The sequence below is a fragment of the Oncorhynchus nerka genome, linkage group LG6 (assembly GCF_034236695.1).
Source record: "Oncorhynchus nerka isolate Pitt River linkage group LG6, Oner_Uvic_2.0, whole genome shotgun sequence".
NCBI classification, from domain to species: Eukaryota; Metazoa; Chordata; class Actinopteri; order Salmoniformes; family Salmonidae; genus Oncorhynchus; species Oncorhynchus nerka.
Genome location: NC_088401.1, coordinates 64,127,255 through 64,145,501, shown reverse-complemented (window position 1 = coordinate 64,145,501; position 18,247 = coordinate 64,127,255). Strand labels below are relative to the sequence as shown.

Here is an 18,247-nt window from a genome sequence, read left to right as displayed (position 1 = left end):
CTGTTTCTCACTTCAGAAATTCAGACAAACACCACTAACCTGGTAAAAAAAAGTAAAGAAAGATCAATACAAAGTCAGCTCCCTGGGCTTTTGAGTCAAGTTAACATGGATACACATACATATGTGTGTTAGACATAGCAGAAGACACAAGGACATGTGCTTTGACTAAAAACCATACGGGTGAATGATCCTGATTCCTGTGCCTGTTCTTATGGAACGCACAACATTTTCTATGTCTTCACTCATTGGGAAAAGGTACGACAACAGGAGACGACACGTAGCCTCCTGGCACGTAACCATGGAGACAGGGTTGTGTGAACAGAAGTCAGGAGTTTTTAGTGTGAGAAGCCTTAGGAGAGAGAGTGCAGACAGTCAGTCTGCCAAACAGCAAACAGACCGCCCACCCCCCACACCCCCTCACACCTTAGAACAATATCTGCCTCTCTTTGTGTGTGTGTGTGTGTGTGTGTGTGTGTGTGTGGTGTGTAAGAGAGAGAGAGAGATAGAGAGAAGCATGGATAAGAATATGAAAAATGAGCACTGACAAACTACCAGCTAGTGAATAAACATGAACCTAAACAAACTAAAAATACCATGGATTTTGGTGCTGCAGCAGTTGTTACTGCTAGCTACTGTACCTAGGGAAGGAGAGGCAGAGGAGAATGAGGTTGCAGCTCATTATCAATAAAACCACGCTTAAACTAGCGGGCAAAACATGTTGAAATGACAAGAGCAAAACAGCTTTTATGATGTGATTTAAACCTGTTTTGCCCGCTGGGAAAGCCGTCACCAGGTGAACCTCACTTCCTAAATGAACAAAATGTCGATAAAAGTTAAACACTCAACCCCCATTAATTTAGACAAATTCAACAAGGAAATAGAAAGAAGAAACCGTCAATCTTCCAGACACTAATCAGCCTTACAAACAGGACCGCCTTCTCGTCAAATATGACTAGACTGACAGCGTCCCCCAAAGGGACCAAACATCCTTGAGTTTTAAGGAGCCTGGAGTGATAGGAGTGGAATAAGGGTCTAGTTCACTAGGAGAGGGAGTCAAGCAGGTGTTGCCAATGTATTATTAATTCAGTTTTTTTTTATTGCAACCCTCGTCCCTCAGATGAATGGCAAGCAGTTCCTTCTAACCCTGGAGTTGTGCTAGCTACAGCTCTCGCGTTTATATTATTCACATTTTTTATCCAGACACAATTAGATGTGGAGAGAATCCTTCTTGGCTTTTATGCTAAGCATGACTGGAAATCCTCTTCTTGTTGGATTTATGCTAAGCGTGGCTGGAAATCCCAGTCTTGTCAGATTTATGCTAAGCACGACTGGAAATCCCAGTCTTGTCAGATTTATGCTAAGCACGGCTGGAAATCCCAGTCTTGTCAGATTTATGCTAAGCACGGCTGGAAATCGCAGTCTTGTCAGATTTATGCTAAGCACAACTGGAAATCCCAGTCTTGTCAGATTTATGCTAAGCACAACTGGAAATCCCAGTCTTGTCAGATTTATGCTAAGCACAACTGGAAACCCCAGTCTCGTCAGATATATGCTAAGCACGGCTGGAAATCCCTGTCTTGTCAGATTTATGCTAAGCACGGCTGGAAATCCCTGTCTTGTCAGATTTATGCTAAGCATGACTGGAAATCCCAGTCTTGTCAGATTTATGCTAAGCATGGCTGGAAATCCCAGTCTTGTCAGATTTATGCTAAGCATGGCTGGAAATCCCAGTCTTGTCAGATTTATGCTAAGCATGGCTGGAAATCCCAGTCTTGTCAGATTTATGCTAAGCACAACTGGAAATCCCAGTCTTGTCAGATTTATGCTAAGCACAACTACAACTGGAAATCCCAGTCTTGTCAGATTTATGCTAAGCACAACTGGAAATCCCAGTCTTGTCAGATTTATGCTAAGCACGGCTGGAAATCCCTGTCTTGTCAGATTTATGCTAAGCATGGCTGGAAATCCCTGTCTTGTCGGATTTATGCTAAGCATGGCTGGAAATCCCAGTCTTGCCAGATTTATGCTAAGCACAACTGGAAATCCCAGTCTTGTCAGATTTATGCTAAGTATGGCTGGAAATCCCTGTCTTGTCGGATTTATGCTAAGGCTGTGGGACTAACTTGTTTAACTGCGAGGATACGGAGGAATCAAAGAGTGGATGGTTTGACAGGTTGCTGGTTCGAATCCACAAGCCCACTAGTTTAAAAAAAATCTGTCGATGTGCACTTGAGCAAGGCACTTAACCCTGCTTGCTCCTGTAAATCACTATGGATAAGAGTCTGCTAAATGACTCAAATGTAAATCTGTGTTGGGATTTTCCACAGGCGTCTGTGTGAGGGCTGGAGTTAGATGATATTGCTCAGAGCAACACAATCAGCAAATGAAATGAGCTGGAAATATGACAAACAAATGCCATGCTGAGGCCAGTGTGTGTTATTTGGTATGAGTGGCACAGATGGGTAGAGAACGAGAAAATGCCGACATGATGCCAGCCCCCTCGCTCTCTCTCTGCAGTGAGGAGGCACATGCTCTCAGGGGAAACCACACACAGAAATGAAATCCTGGTATTTAGATGCTGGCAGAACAACCATGCTAATAATACACTTGAATAAACTGACCAAGTCCATACCAGAAAACAAGAGGAAGATTCTGAAGGTTTCTGGAGACCATGGACTGCAGTCAGTCTGTCTGCCTGCCAGTATAACTGGTTATTAAACAAGGTGTGTATCCTCACTAGCTTGACTGATGACAATATCCCACGTGATGACAATATCAGTCATCAAAATGCCATAACTGCCATCATGGAGAGTAGAGCACAATGGATCAGTCAAGTCTGTGTTGTTGTTTGTGTCGAACTGCTTTGCTTTATCTTGGCCAGGTCGCAGTTGTAAATGAGAACTTGTTCTCAACTAGCCTACCTGGTTAAATAAAGGTGAAATACAAAAATATTTTTTTTAAAGAGAGGACGTGTCTCAAAACCCAGACACCTGCCAAGAGATCAAGCATTAATGTCACTCACAGATTGCAAAGCTTATTGGGTAATGATCATTTTGTGTCACTTTTTGGGAGAACAGTTTAACTAGACACCTGCATTCATTATTTGCTCATGAGTAGCATGCGGTAAGAGGAAAACATGAGAAACTGACATTGACAAGCAGTAGTATCCTGGGTGCTCAAAGGCCTCTAGACTTTGTTTTCAACAGAGGTCATAGCCACGCAAAAATGAAAATATGATCTAAACTAATTTAGTGAACAATTGAACAAATACTGGAGAGAATGTAGAAATACATAATTTGAACATGGTCCTAGTTGATTCTGAAGTAATTATATGGTTGTGACAGAGGGAGGCTTAGAACAGGGGATTGTGGAAAGGCTATAGGCTGAATGTGAGTATGAGCCAATGATAGCTTCATTCTTATCCAGGAATGTCTTTAGAGAGAGAGAGACGGAGCCGTTGCTTATCATACCCATGACACCTGCAATCACCTCAGGTGTGTATTTGAATGCTTTGTGTGTGCGTGTTCACGCACGTGTGTGTGCATGTGTGTACTCAAGAGGTTCTGATGAGAGCCTGGAATTAATTTGCAACTTCATGAGGGATCTGAATGAATAAATGTTCCCAAATGAAGTGTCAGCACAACAAACATCTAATCAGGATCAAATAAAGGGGCTGCTTTGGGGAGGTGTTGAGCACTGCAGGAACCAATTGAGATGGTACTAGAAAACAGCCACAAACACTAACAGCGCTTTGACAGAACACACTCAACAGAACTTGTAAGATATTTCAGTCATTTTTGACACCTCGATTGAAGTGGTGTGTAGGTTCCATGTGCTCAGAGTCATTTATGGAAACTAACTCAGGTTTAGTGGCAACTCTTAGGCTTAGAAGTGTTCTTGTAATAAATTGTCCAAACTATCAAGCTACAACCTTGATCTCTCATTGAAACGTTCATCGCTACAGTACTCAGCCCCTCTATGAACAAGGTGCTTCTCTAGCATAATGAGAAACATGACATTAGCCTGGGTTTGAAGGAGGGTCACCTTTGTTCAAGTATCTCTCAATCTATACATTTCCTCACAGGAATGGCAACATAAAAGATGGGATATGAAAGAAAACCTCCAGAAGAATGGAACTGAATTAGCGCCGGGAAGTGATGATGTTCTGGAGCAAACGCTATGACATCTCAGAGACTACTAATGTCACTATGCAATAATGCTATTTGGAACAATGAAAGCATCCTCTACATTGGTTACAATGTTTCAACTCTGGTGCTTCACTGTATTTGTGTGTGTTTTCTGGGGGTGTTGGAAATAGAATTGTGTATTTTCTGGTCTATTCAGTATGGTGCTGTAACAAAAGTCAAGTGTGTTCAGATAACACAGTAGCCTCCCAGGGTCTCTAGGAGATGTATTTCATCACAGAGACATCGGCGGCCCTTAAGCCACTCCTGTAATTCACATTAACTGCACTGGGCTGAGATATGATTTCACGTTGCCATTTAACAAGGGGATGACTTAACAGCGGGGCAGATAACTGCTTGTCTCAAAGACGGGATGGTCTTGCCTGTGACTGGAGTATTCTACAATCCAAAGACAGTCAGTATGTCACAAATGACATTTACATTGAAAGCCAATCACATTTCACATTCAGATGTGGGCATTCTGGGGCCAGGCAATTTATTTTGTGACACCTGATGAAGCCAGCAAAACATTTAGATTATATTTAGGATTAGCTGAGCTAGTATTAGTCAATGTGGTAACCTGCACTTGTCTTTTCCTACTAGCACTGTCTTTGCTGATAACTTCTTTATTGAGGAAATGCATGCAACGACTGTGATATGTGGTTGTCTCACCTAGCGATCTTAAGATGAAAGCACTAACTGCATGTCGCTCTAGACAAGAGAGACCGCTAAATTACACAAATGTTAAGTGAGGTACAACAAACACACAACAGTTTTAATACTGGCCTACCAATGCTATAATGATGTGAGGTGAATTGTAACATAAAACAACATGGGAAAACCAAAAATAAATAACAAGCAGAATGAAAAACAGCTAATAAATCGTGAAACTATTACAAAAAAGCTGGACGATTCAAAGTGCCTCTTAAACCATCTAACAGTTTGTACATATTATTTCCCAGAATGGCTTTCCTTGCACCGGAGCTACATGGTGACAATTTTCCTTTTTTGAATGACAATAAAAATGGTCTGATTGATGACCCCATCTGGTGGGGAGGGGGGGACACGGCAGCCTTTGCTGGGCCACATAAATCATGGCCGTTCATCAGGCTGAGGACGGGCGGCACGACATCGAAACGTGAAACAGCGGGAGACCCATCAATCCCAAGGCCCTTTTTTCCCAACATTTTTACAGTCGACTCTACAATTGGAGAATTTGGTGGAACATTTCCTGATGTGCAGGAGGAGAAGAAAAAGTGAAGAAAGGAAAGAGAAGGAGGAATAGAGGAAGAAATAAATATGGCCATTAACTCGATCCCTACAGATGTCATATCTTAATTTGACCCATTTCGTCACAGGAGGAAAATAATCCTGCAGCAGGAGGATTTGAATATCTGAAGAAATATTTAGAATCGCCGCCAAGGGGCAGGTGGAAGCGGTATTTGTGTACAATGCACACCGTACCTTATGTAGGCTAGGTGCAGGCTACAGCGTGTCTTCTGTGAATTCTTAAGTGGATTATAATAAATTGTAGGGGGTAGATATATTTGTAGGGGGCAGATATATTTGTAGGGGTAGATATATTTGTAGGGGGTAGATATATTTGTAGGGGTAGATATATTTGTAGGGGGCAGATATATTTGTAGGGGGTAGATATATTTGTAGGGGGCAGATATATTTGTAGGGGGGTAGATATATTTGTAGGGGGCAGATATATTTGTAGGGGCAGATATATTTGTAGGGGCAGATATATTTGTAGGGGGCAGATATATTTGTAGGGGCAGATATATTTGTAGGGGGTAGATATATTTGTAGGGGGCAGATATATTTGTAGGGGGCAGATATATTTGTAGGGGGCAGATATATTTGTAGGGGGCAGATATATTTGTAGGGGGCAGATATATTTGTAGGGGGCAGATATATTTGTAGGGGCAGATATATTTGTAGGGGTAGATATATTTGTAGGGGGTAGATATATTTGTAGGGGGTAGATATATTTGTAGGGGCAGATATATTTGTAGGGGTAGATATATTTGTAGGGGGTAGATATATTTGTAGGGGGCAGATATATTTGTAGGGGCAGATATATTTGTAGGGGCAGATATATTTGTAGGGGGTAGATATATTTGTAGGGGGCAGATATATTTGTAGGGGGCAGATATATTTGTAGGGGGCAGATATATTTGTAGGGGGCAGATATATTTGTAGGGGGTAGATATATTTGTAGGGGGCAGATATATTTGTAGGGGGCAGATATATTTGTAGGGGGCAGATATATTTGTAGGGGTAGATATATTTGTAGGGGCAGATATATTTGTAGTGGGCAGATATATTTGTAGGGGTAGATATATTTGTAGGGGTAGATATATTTGTAGGGGGTAGATATATTTGTAGGGGGCAGATATATTTGTAGGGGCAGATATATTTGTAGGGGGCAGATATATTTGTAGGGGCAGATATATTTGTAGGGGGCAGATATATTTGTAGGGGGCAGATATATTTGTAGGGGGCAGATATATTTGTAGGGGGTAGATATATTTGTAGGGGGCAGATATATTTGTAGGGGGCAGATATATTTGTAGGGGACAGATATATTTGTAGGGGGTAGATATATTTGTAGGGGGCAGATATATTTGTAGGGGGCAGATATATTTGTAGGGGGTAGATATATTTGTAGGGGGCAGATATATTTGTAGGGGGCAGATATATTTGTAGGGGGCAGATATATTTGTAGGGGGCAGATATATTTGTAGGGGGCAGATATATTTGTAGGGGCAGATATATTTGTAGGGGGCAGATATATTTGTAGGGGTAGATATATTTGTAGGGGGCAGATATATTTGTAGGGGGCAGATATATTTGTAGGGGGCAGATATATTTGTAGGGGGCAGATATATTTGTAGGGGGCAGATATATTTGTAGGGGGTAGATATATTTGTAGGGGGTAGATATATTTGTAGGGGTAGATATATTTGTAGGGGGTAGATATATTTGTAGGGGTAGATATATTTGTAGGGGGTAGATATATTTGTAGGGGGCAGATATATTTGTAGGGGGTAGATATAATCAGATTTTCTTTTTTAGATCAGATTTATTATATGTTCAAGGCAAGCAATAGGCAGAATAAATGATTGGTTTCCTCAGTGTCTGTGTGGTCAAGCGGTCACAGCCACTGACCACAGCAGATATGCCAGAGCTAACATGTGTTGGAATCCAGCCCAATGCCCTTTGACTCATGGATGAACGTCTACTTTTGACGCATTAATTCCCCCTGGTTAAAGGGTTAATTCCACGTGGTTAAAGGGTTAATTCCACATGGTTACACGGTTAAAACAGAAACAACTCAATGGGTAAAAGTGTAGGCATTAATTCAGAGTGTTTAAAGTTTGGGGAAGGCTTCAAATAAAATTATAAAAAAATGATGCGCCTATGTACAATACATTGAAAAACTATCCGCATACACTATATGAGCAAAAGTATGTGGACACCTGGGGCCATTTTACTACCAATGTTTGTCTTTGGAGATTGCATGGCTGTGTGCTTGATTTTATACAGCTGTTAGCAAAGCGTGTGCTTTGAAATAGACGAATCCACTAATTTGAAGGAGTGTCCACATACATGTGGTGTATCATCAGTATTCGTAGTATTCTTAGTTCTTTCTAGGGCCTAGTGAACTGTCGTAGCGCAGTAGGTCTAAGCAGCGTGCTCCGGCTCCAAGCCTCATGAGGTTGCGGACAGTTCTGGGCAATCTAGTCACCAGCCTGAGCCTATATTATACCCACAAGTTAACAGAATTTATTTCAATGTTTTCAAGACGTAAAAGAAATAGTATGATCATTTAAACATGAAAGAAAAGTGTCTCAGTTCAACTAAATGGTCTTTGGATAGGCTACATAAACATCTCGACACCTTTATGAAATTAAATATTAAAGCCACACAATACAGGCTTTCAATCCACACCAAAGACCAGAACAATATTGTCAAATTATACTAATTAGAAAACGTGGACAAGCATCAATACTGGAGGAAAGTTTATCGTTCTACAGTAGGCCTACATCTGTCAATCAACTGATGGCACAAACCAGCTCATCAACTTAGCCAGGGAAACAAACAGGGAAACACACACACAGAGAGGCTAATGGGTATTGGAATATAATCAAATAACAATGGGCCTATTGCATCCATCGATGGCACTAGATTATCACCAGCTGATTCCCCCGCATAGCTGATCTCAATTGCAACCACTATTGGTCAACCCATTATGGCTCCCTACAATATGTTGGTATTACTTGTGTCCTGCTTGCAACCAAAGTCTTTCAAGATACAGTTGAAGTCGGAAGTTTACATACACTTGTTGGAGTCATTAAAACTCGTTTTTCAACCACTCCACAAATCTTGTTAACAAACTATAGTTTTGGCAAGTCGGTTAGGACATCTAACTTGTGAATGACAAATAATTTTCCAACAGATTACTTCACGTATAATTCAATGTATCACAATTCCAGTGGGTCAGAAGTTTACATACACTACGTTGAATGTGCCTTTAAACAGCTTGGAAAATTCCAGAAAATTATGTCATGGCTTTAGAAGCTTCTGATAGCTTAATTGACATAATTTGAGTCAATTGGAGGTGTACCTGCCGATGTATTTCAAGGCCTACCTTCAAACTCAGTGCCTCTTTGCTTGATGGGAATCTAAAGAAGCCAAGACCCCAGATTTTCTTTTTAACCATAAGTCTGGTTCATCCTTGGGAGCAATTTCCAAACGCCTGAAGGTACCACGTTCATATGTACAAACAATAGTACGCAAGTATAAACACCATGGGACCATGCAGCCGTTACCACTCAGGAAGGAGACACGTTCTGTCTCCTAGAGATGAACGTACTTTGGTGCGAAAAGTGCAAATCAATCCCAGAACAACAGCAAAGGACCTTGTGAAGATGCTGGCGGAAACAGATACAAAATTATCTATATCCACAGTAAAACAAGTCCTATATCGACATAATCTGAAAGGCCACTCAGCAAGGAAGAAGCCACTGCTCCAAAACAGCCATAAAAAAGCCAAACTACGGTTTGCAACTGCACATGGGGACAAAGATTGTACTTTTTGAAGAAATGTCCTCTGTTGTGATGAAACAAAAATATAACTATTTGGCCATAATGACCATCATTATGTTTGGAGGAAAAAGGGGGAGGCTTGCAAGCCGAAGAACACCATCCCAACCGTGAAGCACGGGGGTGGCAGCATCATGTTGTGGGCGTGCTTTGCTGCAGGAGGGACTGGTGCACTTCACAAAATAGATGGCATCATGAGGAAACAAAATTATGTGCATATATTAAAGCAACATCTCAAGACATCAGTCAGGAAGTTAAAGCTTGGTCGCAAATGGGTCTTCCAAATGGACAATGACCCCAAGCCTACTTCTGAAGTTGTGGCAAAATGGCTTAAGGACAACAAAGTCAAGGTATTGGAATGGCCACCACAAAGCCCTGACCTCAATCCTATAGAACATTTGTGGGCAGAACTGAAAAACCAGTTACACCAGCTCTGTCAGGAGGGATGGGCCAAAATTTACCCAACTTATTGTGGGAAGCATGTGGAAGGCTATCCGAAACATTTGACCCAAGTTAAACAATTTAAAGGCAATGCTACCAAATACTAATTGAGTGTTTGTAAACTTCTGACCCACTGGGAATGTGATGAAAGAAATAAAAGCTGAAATAAATAATTATCTCTACTATTATTCTGACATTTCACATTCTTAAAATAAAGTGGTGATCCTAACTGGGTACCTGGGTATCCTAGACAGGGTATTTTTACTATGATTAAATGTCAGGAATTGTGAAAAACTAAGTTTAAATGTATTTGGCTAAGGTGTTTGTAAACTTCCAACTTCAACTGTAAGTTCACCCTCTGGTTGGTATTGTAATCAGAACAACTTAGTCCTTTTTGAACGTAGTCCTTTTTTTTAACACACTTTTTCGAACTGGCGATTTATCAATTTGACAAGCATTCCGTACAATAGAAATACAATTATTTTTCATTGTTTACCACGATAAATCTAATATGGCAATTTACCCGATAATTTGTATGAATGGAAACTAATGTTGGTGTAGCCTACCCTGCTGACTTATTATTTTATTAGTTTACTACTTATGTTATCCAAAGTGTCTGGTATGGTAATTTCTTATTAAAATCAGAGGTAAAATATCCATATTTGAAAATAGTAAATATATCAAGTCAATCGAGGGGATTGAGTTCTTTGTGCCAGAAGGGTGTAGGCCAGAATCGAACCAACGGCAACAAGGCAGGCCTATATGTGCACACTGAAGGCAGCAGCCCAAACAATTTAACTAAATTTTGACCTTAGCCTACCCTTGACACTCGCACGTAGTAGCCTAGTGGAGACTGATATCTATCTTATGTTATTAAGATATATAAAACAACAGTTGTTGATGTGGATGGCCCCATTTCAGATACATTTTTGTACATCTGAATGTTGAAGTAATAGGGCCTCAGACTAGAATTGGAGCGAGAGAACATTTTCCCTGATCTCAATGACTCGACTGCTCCTGCAATGAGAGAAAGAAAACTGCTGTTTTTCAGGGATTGACAAGGCTCATTTGAATTTGCTGATGCAGCAGGAAAATTCTCTGTGACAAGAGTGATCAAGTTAAGATCCGACATCTGTACCAACCAACTACTTACAGTGAAGACCATAAAATGTCACAGGTGATTCTCCATGATTTTAAAGTTAAGGAAATTACAAGGATAATTATGTCGTCATTGGGAGAGAAAAACAATACTGCCTAGAGAGCTATACCAAGAACCATACCCCCCAAAAATCGAAATGTTTTTTTTTTTTGCTGTCAGTCAAGCCCAATTGTCCTTTAGACTTTGACCTACGAAACACCAAAAACAATTCAGCCTGAACTATCATAACAAGACAGTGTGGGAGACCCTCGTTCTGCTATTTAGGTCAGTGTGATAAGCCACAAAGGGATGAAGGGGTCGCATGCTACCAGATTAGCCTGGCTGCGAGTGACTGAGCCGGGGCCACCACTGTTGTAGACACAACTTAATGGAAATGCCAGGAGGTTGCCGCAGCGCCAGCATAAACACCTTCCCGCGGTGATTAATGACTCGGCGACTTGACACGGCGGCGTTGTCAATTATATGGAGTGTTGGTGTGCGCCTGGTACTGTGCAACGAGGGGTAAGGGTGGGTAGGGGTGAGAGGGTAGGTGGGAGTAGGTGGGAGTAGAGACAATGTCAAGTAGAGCGTGGAGAGGGGAGGGAACATGTCTAGTAAGAGACGAGGAAGGGGGGTAGGATAACTGGGCAGCAGCACCTGAACACTCATTATTATGCTCTCACAGTCAACGGGGCTGTGGACAAGATGCAGCTGGCTGGGTACTAAGGGTTGATTAGCTGGCTGGTGATAGGGAGGGATTGAGCCAAGTGGCAGAGCAAAGGAGCTCCACATTTGGTCATTAGAAATCAAAAGCACGGGGGTAAACAAAGCGATCCGCCTCTCTGATTGGACCATTAATCACCTTGATACAGAAAGGGCCAGGCTAAGGACATGAGCACAATGATCTCTAATCAGACAGCAATAAGGGGTTTCAAAGCAGTTTTCCCCTTGGGTTACTTGGCTACAAATGATTGAAAGGTTGTTTTTTCCCCTCGTATTTCTTCCTCTGTGGCCTTGCTGTGTACTTTATGCTGATGTAGGCCTTAAGGTATAGCCTTCATTAACGAGCCATGATGTGATCACATATCAAATGGCTCGAAAAACAGGCAAATACAACACAGCATTTTTATTTTTAGATGTCTGGTACCTACTTCCATTCTACGTTTAAAGGCACTTAAATCTTTTGTTTTTCCCATTCACCCTCAATGTCACACATACATGTCTCAAGGATTAAAAATCCTTCTTTAACCCATCTCGTCCCCTTCATCTACACTGATTGAAGTGGATTTAACAAGTGACATCAATAAGGGATCATAGCTTTCACCTGGAAAGAACAGGTGTTCATAATGTTTTGTACACCCAGTCGGTGAAAACTTACTTGGACATGTTTCCACCACCATGTTGCCACGGAAACACAACGTTGCCCACCGCCGCCCGGTAGCTGTATACACCCAGAAGGCCAAGGGCCAGGGCAATCTTGGACACCCAGGAACATCTCCGCTGGACCAGGAAGTAGATCAGAGCCAATGACAAGGCGGCGAACAAGGATAGCACCATCTTGTGTTCGAAGCTACAGAGACAGAACAGATATACATTTAAACCACTTCAAACTGCACTAATTACACACTAGAGTTAGTGAGTAATTGCACTAATTTCACAATTAATTTGTTACACATCTGTTTTAAAAAATGTATTTGACTTTGTTCCGATGAACATTCAAAAATGAAAACAATCACATCAAACTTTATTTGTCACATGCGCCGAATACAACAAGTGTAGGGCTTACCATTAAATGTTTACTTACAAGCCCTTAACCAACAGTGCAGTTCCAGAAGAGTTAAGAAAATATTTATCATATAAACTAAAGTAAAAAATAATAAAACACAATAACATAACGAGGCTATATACAAGGGGGTACCAGTACAGAGTCAGAGTGCGAGGGTACAGGTTAGAGGTAATTTGTACATATAGGTAGGGGTGAAGTGACTATGCATAGATAATAAAACAGTGAGTAGCAGCAGTGTACAAAACAAATGGGGGGGTCAATGTAATAGTCCGGTGGCCATTTGATTAATTGTTCAGCAGTCTTATGGCTCGGGGGTAGAAGCTATATTGTATGCATTAAGATATTTCTTGTGGAGTTTAGTGCCATTCCAGGTTATTTCCTTGGACTCACACCACAGTCATACATTGTAAAATAGGAGGGGGTATTAAGAATGGCACATTTACTAGGGACGTGCAAGTTTTCCTTTTCAAGATGATTCTATACGTATCTAGATATGGGCTCTAATACAATACAGGAATGATACATTTTAGTTTGAAACGATTCGGTGCGATTCGGTTTGATTAGAGGAATTAATCGATGTGATTCGGTTCGATGCACTAACATTTGTTGCATAAACACATTCATTTTCCATTCTAAATTCAAATCTGCTGCTGACGGAGCACATGAGCTGGATTTGTCTGGGTGGAGGTGTGTGAACATGTTTAACTATACTTGTGGGGACCAGAAGTCCCCATAAGAATAGTAAACATACAAAAAATGGACCAACTGGAGACATTTTGTTAGTCCCCCCACAAGGCCAAATGCTATATCTAGAGGGTTTAGGTTTAGAATTAGTGTTAAGGTTAGTATTAGGTTTATGGTGAGGAGGTAGGGTTAGTTTTAGGGTTAGGAGCTAGGATTAGGTTAGGCTTTGGGGTGTTTGATTTTTGTCCTTATTCACAGGGACCAAAGGGAACATCTCAGGTACAAAAGAGAACATCTCATGGACCAAAGAGAACATCTCATGGACCAAAGAGAACATCTCATGGACCAAAGAGAACATCTCATGGACCAAAGAGAACATCTCAGGGACCAAAGAGAACATCTCAGGGACCAAAGAGAACATCTCAGGGACCAAAGAGAACACCTCATGGACCAAAGAGAACATCTCAAGGACCAAAGAGAACATCTCAGGGACCAAATAGAACATCTCAGGGACCAAATAGAACATCTCAGGGACCAAATAGAACATCTCAGGGACCAATGAGAACATATCAGGGACCAAAGAGAACATCTCAGGGACCAAAGAGAACATCTCAAGGACCAAAGAGAACATCTCAGGAAGCTGAGAGAACATCTCAAGGATCAAAGAGAACATCTCAGGGAGGAAGAGAACATCTCAAGGACCAAAGAGAACATCTCAAGGACCAAAGAGAACATCTCAAGGACCAAAGAGAACATCTCAGGGACCAAAGAGAACATCTCAGGGACCAAAGAGAACATCTCAGGGACCAAAGAGAACATCTCAGGGACCAAAGAGAACATCTCAAGGACCAAAGAGAACATCTCAAGGACCAAAGAGAACATCTCAAGGACCAAAGAGAACATCTCAAGGACCAAAGATAACATCTCAGGGAGGAAGAGAACATCTCAGGGACCAAAGAGAACATCTCAGGGACCAAAGAGAACATCTCAGGGACCAAAGAGAACATCTCAGGGAAGCAATAGAGTAAGAGAGTACAATAACTTGAAGGAACTTGCTTTGTCTCCTTTCCTCCACATTATCTACCCTGATGAGAAATAACTGGACTGGTGATAACAAAAGCATCTACTTTTGTGCTTTCATCTACCCTTCTTTGCATTCATATCAATGCATTTGAAAGAGAGGAGAAAAGGAAAAGGCCACAATCAACTATTGAGATGCAGCCTAGATATGCCAGAAGGACAGTATAGCCCTGGTATCAGGGCAGGGGGTTGGGTTGGGTAAGGGGAACAGACAGGCACCTTGAAGGAGGAACGATGCCGGAGCTCATTACCCACACAGCATAGAGCAGGGGGAATATAGGAAAAGGGGGCAACGGCAGACAGGAAAAAGGTCAGCTAATTCTAAATCCACAATACTCTGAACCCAGTGCCCCCAGCACAAGGCATTCATCTTGTTACTTGTGGAGCCGTGAGAATGCTAATGGACAGAAGAACCTTGGGTTCAAAATGAGAAGAACGGGTTCGCTGAAGGTTCCGTAAACTTTCTGCCACACAAGGTTTTTTTCTACATCGTTGAGTGAATCCGAATGTACGGCGGTCCACTGATAATCTGATTTGGGCTCAGATTCAGAGGCCATCTAGGCTTGTTATCTTGGCCATAAAATCTTCCTTGAGCTTTCTTCACTTTAGAATTACAGGGCAGCCGAAGAGAGGCTTTCAACATACAATAGAAAGGAACAGCCTAATGCTACCTGCAGAGACAGCCAAGGATATGACTCATTTCTTTTAGCTCCTATGGGAGTTACTCCACTTTTATTTATAACCTTGATTGTGAGGAAACTAGCTACCATTATGGTGCCGCAGAGATAATAAGGTAAGGTAGCAGGCTCTAATGGATAACACTCTATGCATTTTCTCTTGGTCTAAACAAGGAATGTTCTTTCATTCACTAGCCTAGATCCTTTGCCAAGGTACTGGGGGGCTCACCGAGTTCTCTGTATGTTCAGAAGCTCACCCACTTTTTTAGAGCCACACTTTTGAATGTCACAATTTTATTGAAACATTCCTAACACCTTACTCAGAGACCATGAGTATAAGGCATTATGATGATGCCATACTGCATTATATGACTTGTCATATCCATGTACAGTATGATCACCTTATGTCTTAAAAGCCCTAAGGACTGCTTTACCAGGGCAACACTACAAAGAAGCTTGGTAATGATCTAAGTTTTCTGGCAAGCTAAAACTTCACTATGTTGTAGCTGTTTAAAGGCACAGTGCAGTCAAAATGTGATTTTCCTATGTTTTGTATACATTTCCACACTATGAGGTTGGAATAAAATGAATTTTGAAAATTACAATAATGCCTTTTAGTGCAAGAGCTGTTTGAAAAGACCACCTGAAGTTTCAGCCTGTTTTGGTGGGATTGAGTTTTGGCCTGCCTGACAAAACAATGCACTGACTATTATGTGACTAAAGGGCCATCCACACCAAGGAATTCAATATGACTATTATGTGACTAAAGGGCCATCCACACCAAGGAATTCAATATGACTTATGTGACTAAAAGGGCTGTCCACACCAAGGACAATAAACTAGACAAAAATAGCAGCAAAAATGAACACTGTTGTTAAGAAGCTATTTTTGTTTATTGTTGACAATTTTAATTGAAAACAATCACAGTTGTTAAGAAGCTACTGACTATTATGTCTGACTGGCTACTGACTATTACTGTGATTGTTTTCAATTAAAATGGTCAAAAATAAACAAAAGTAGCTTCTTAACAACAGCGTTCATTTTTGCTGCTATTTTTGTCTAGTTTAGTCACATAAATAGTCCGTGCTGATTAAATAATAGTGCTGATTTAATATTGAGATAAAAACACTTCCTGGGTGTTTACCACTAAGTTTTTATTGATTTATTTTACCTTTATTTAACTAGGCAAGTCAGTTAAGAACAAATTCTTATTTACAATGACGGCCTAGGAACAGTGGCTTGTTCAGGGGCAGAAAGACAGATTTTTACCTTGTCATCTCGGGGATTCGATCTCGCAACCTTTTTGGTTACTGGCCCAATGCTCTAACCACAAGGCTACCTGCGGCCCAGTCCGGGCAACAACTTAAACGATTTTACTGAGTCACAGTTCATATAAGGAAATCAGCCCATTGAAATAAATAAATTATGCCCTAATCTATGGATATCACATGACAGGGCAGGGGTGGAGCCGTGGGTGGGCCTTGGATGGCATAGGCCCACCCACTGGGGAGCCAGGCCTGGCCAATAAGAATACATTTTTCCCAACAAAAGGGCTTTATTACAGACAGCAATACTCCTCAGTTTCATAAGCTGTCCGGGTTGCTGGTATCAGACGATCCCGCAGGTGAAGAAGCCTGATGTGGAGGTCCTGGGCTGGCATGGTTACACGTGGTCTGCGGTTGTGAAGCCGGTTAGACATACTGCCAAAAATGATCATGCATATCAGCTTCTTGATATGCCACACCTGTCAGGTGGATGGATTAGCTTGGCAAAGGGGAAATGCTCAGTAACAGTGATGTAAACAAATGTGTCCACAAAATTAGAGATAAATTAGCTTTTTGTGCGTATGGAACATTTCTGGGCCCTTGAATTTCAGCTCACGAAACATGGGACCAAAACTTTTCATGTTACGTTAATATTTTGATTCAGTATACAACAGTCAACCAACTCTGGGGCGACAACCTTAGTACTGCCTGTGAGTCAGCCCTCTAGAACAGGTACTCCGACTTGGGTCCTTCACAAGCTAATGAGGCTCTCTAGTGCTGTGTGCAACACTCAGTAGTAAAGTTGACATTCAGTAACAATGCAGCGTGAAAACCAATGAATGCTGGAAAAGAGGCCCGGTGGGGGTGGGGGGGGGGGGGGGGTAATCACTGCCGATGGCCTTACAAAGCAGTGGGGTGCAAAATGTTTGGCGTGTGTACCCAGAATTTTTATTAATTGGGCAAAAGATATGAACAGGCAAAAAGCTAACTAAAAAAGGTTGCTGCAAATGAAGAAAATTTATTATATTCAACTTGCACTACAGTATATAGTAGTGTATGGAGCTCTGCTTATGGCAACATTCATCCTGAGTGAAGTAACACACAACACAACAATACACAGTAAGTATCAAACTTCAGCACACCCACCTGTTGAGCCAGTGTCCCAGGTCAGGCAGGTGAGCCCACTGCACCCCGGTCTGGTTGAGCGAGCGCAGCAGACGACAACACGCCAGGGTGAGCAGTGGGGTAGCCAGGGCCAGCCACTTCTCCGAACCTGCATCCATCACCCCCAAATCAGCTAACGGTGAGGCAACCGCGTCCCCCTCATTGGAGGGGAGGAGGTAGTCTTCGTCCTCCAAGCTCCCAAAGTTGGCACGGCGCTCCCGGAAGTACTTGCGACAGACGTCTTGTAAGACTACCAGGCAGAGGGTGTTAAGCAGGAAGTACCAGACCTGGTGCTCCTCCTCCACGAAGCTGCTGGCCGACAGGCTGAGGGTGTGGCCAGCCGTGCCCGCCAGGAGAAGAATGTCCAGCTCCGACAGAGACCACCCACCACTGACACCACCATGGGATGGAGACTAGGGAAGAAAATAAAAGAGGAAGGGAGATTGAGCATAATGTGATTCTCTCTCTCAGGCCAATACTGGAATATAAACAACTAATTAAACAAACACATTGGTCAAATTAAGAAATGTAAACAGAATAGAGATGGCTTCACAACAAAGTGATACAATTAATACAGAGTCACCTGAACTTGCCAAAATGATCAAGTTAAAGGATGTAATTAAAATCAGGTCCATATAGAGGAACACAAGTGAATGGAGAAAGATAGTATAGACAAGGTCCCTCTAACACGATAACATATCAAGAACACAGAT

The 18,247-nt window shown here is 41.8% G+C and overlaps 1 protein-coding gene across 1 annotated transcript in view; it reads right to left on the bottom strand.

Annotated features, from left to right (window-relative positions):
* Positions 1-18,247, bottom strand: part of LOC115130837 (GPI ethanolamine phosphate transferase 2-like) — a 118,571-nt gene that overhangs the window by 18,854 nt on the left and 81,470 nt on the right. Inside the window, exons 9-10 of the mRNA XM_029662353.2 lie at positions 17,517-17,947; positions 12,257-12,448 (exon numbers count right to left, since the gene is read on the bottom strand). Of these exons, the coding sequence (XP_029518213.1) occupies positions 12,257-12,448; positions 17,517-17,947 (623 nt within the window). The remainder of the gene's footprint in view (positions 1-12,256; positions 12,449-17,516; positions 17,948-18,247) is intronic.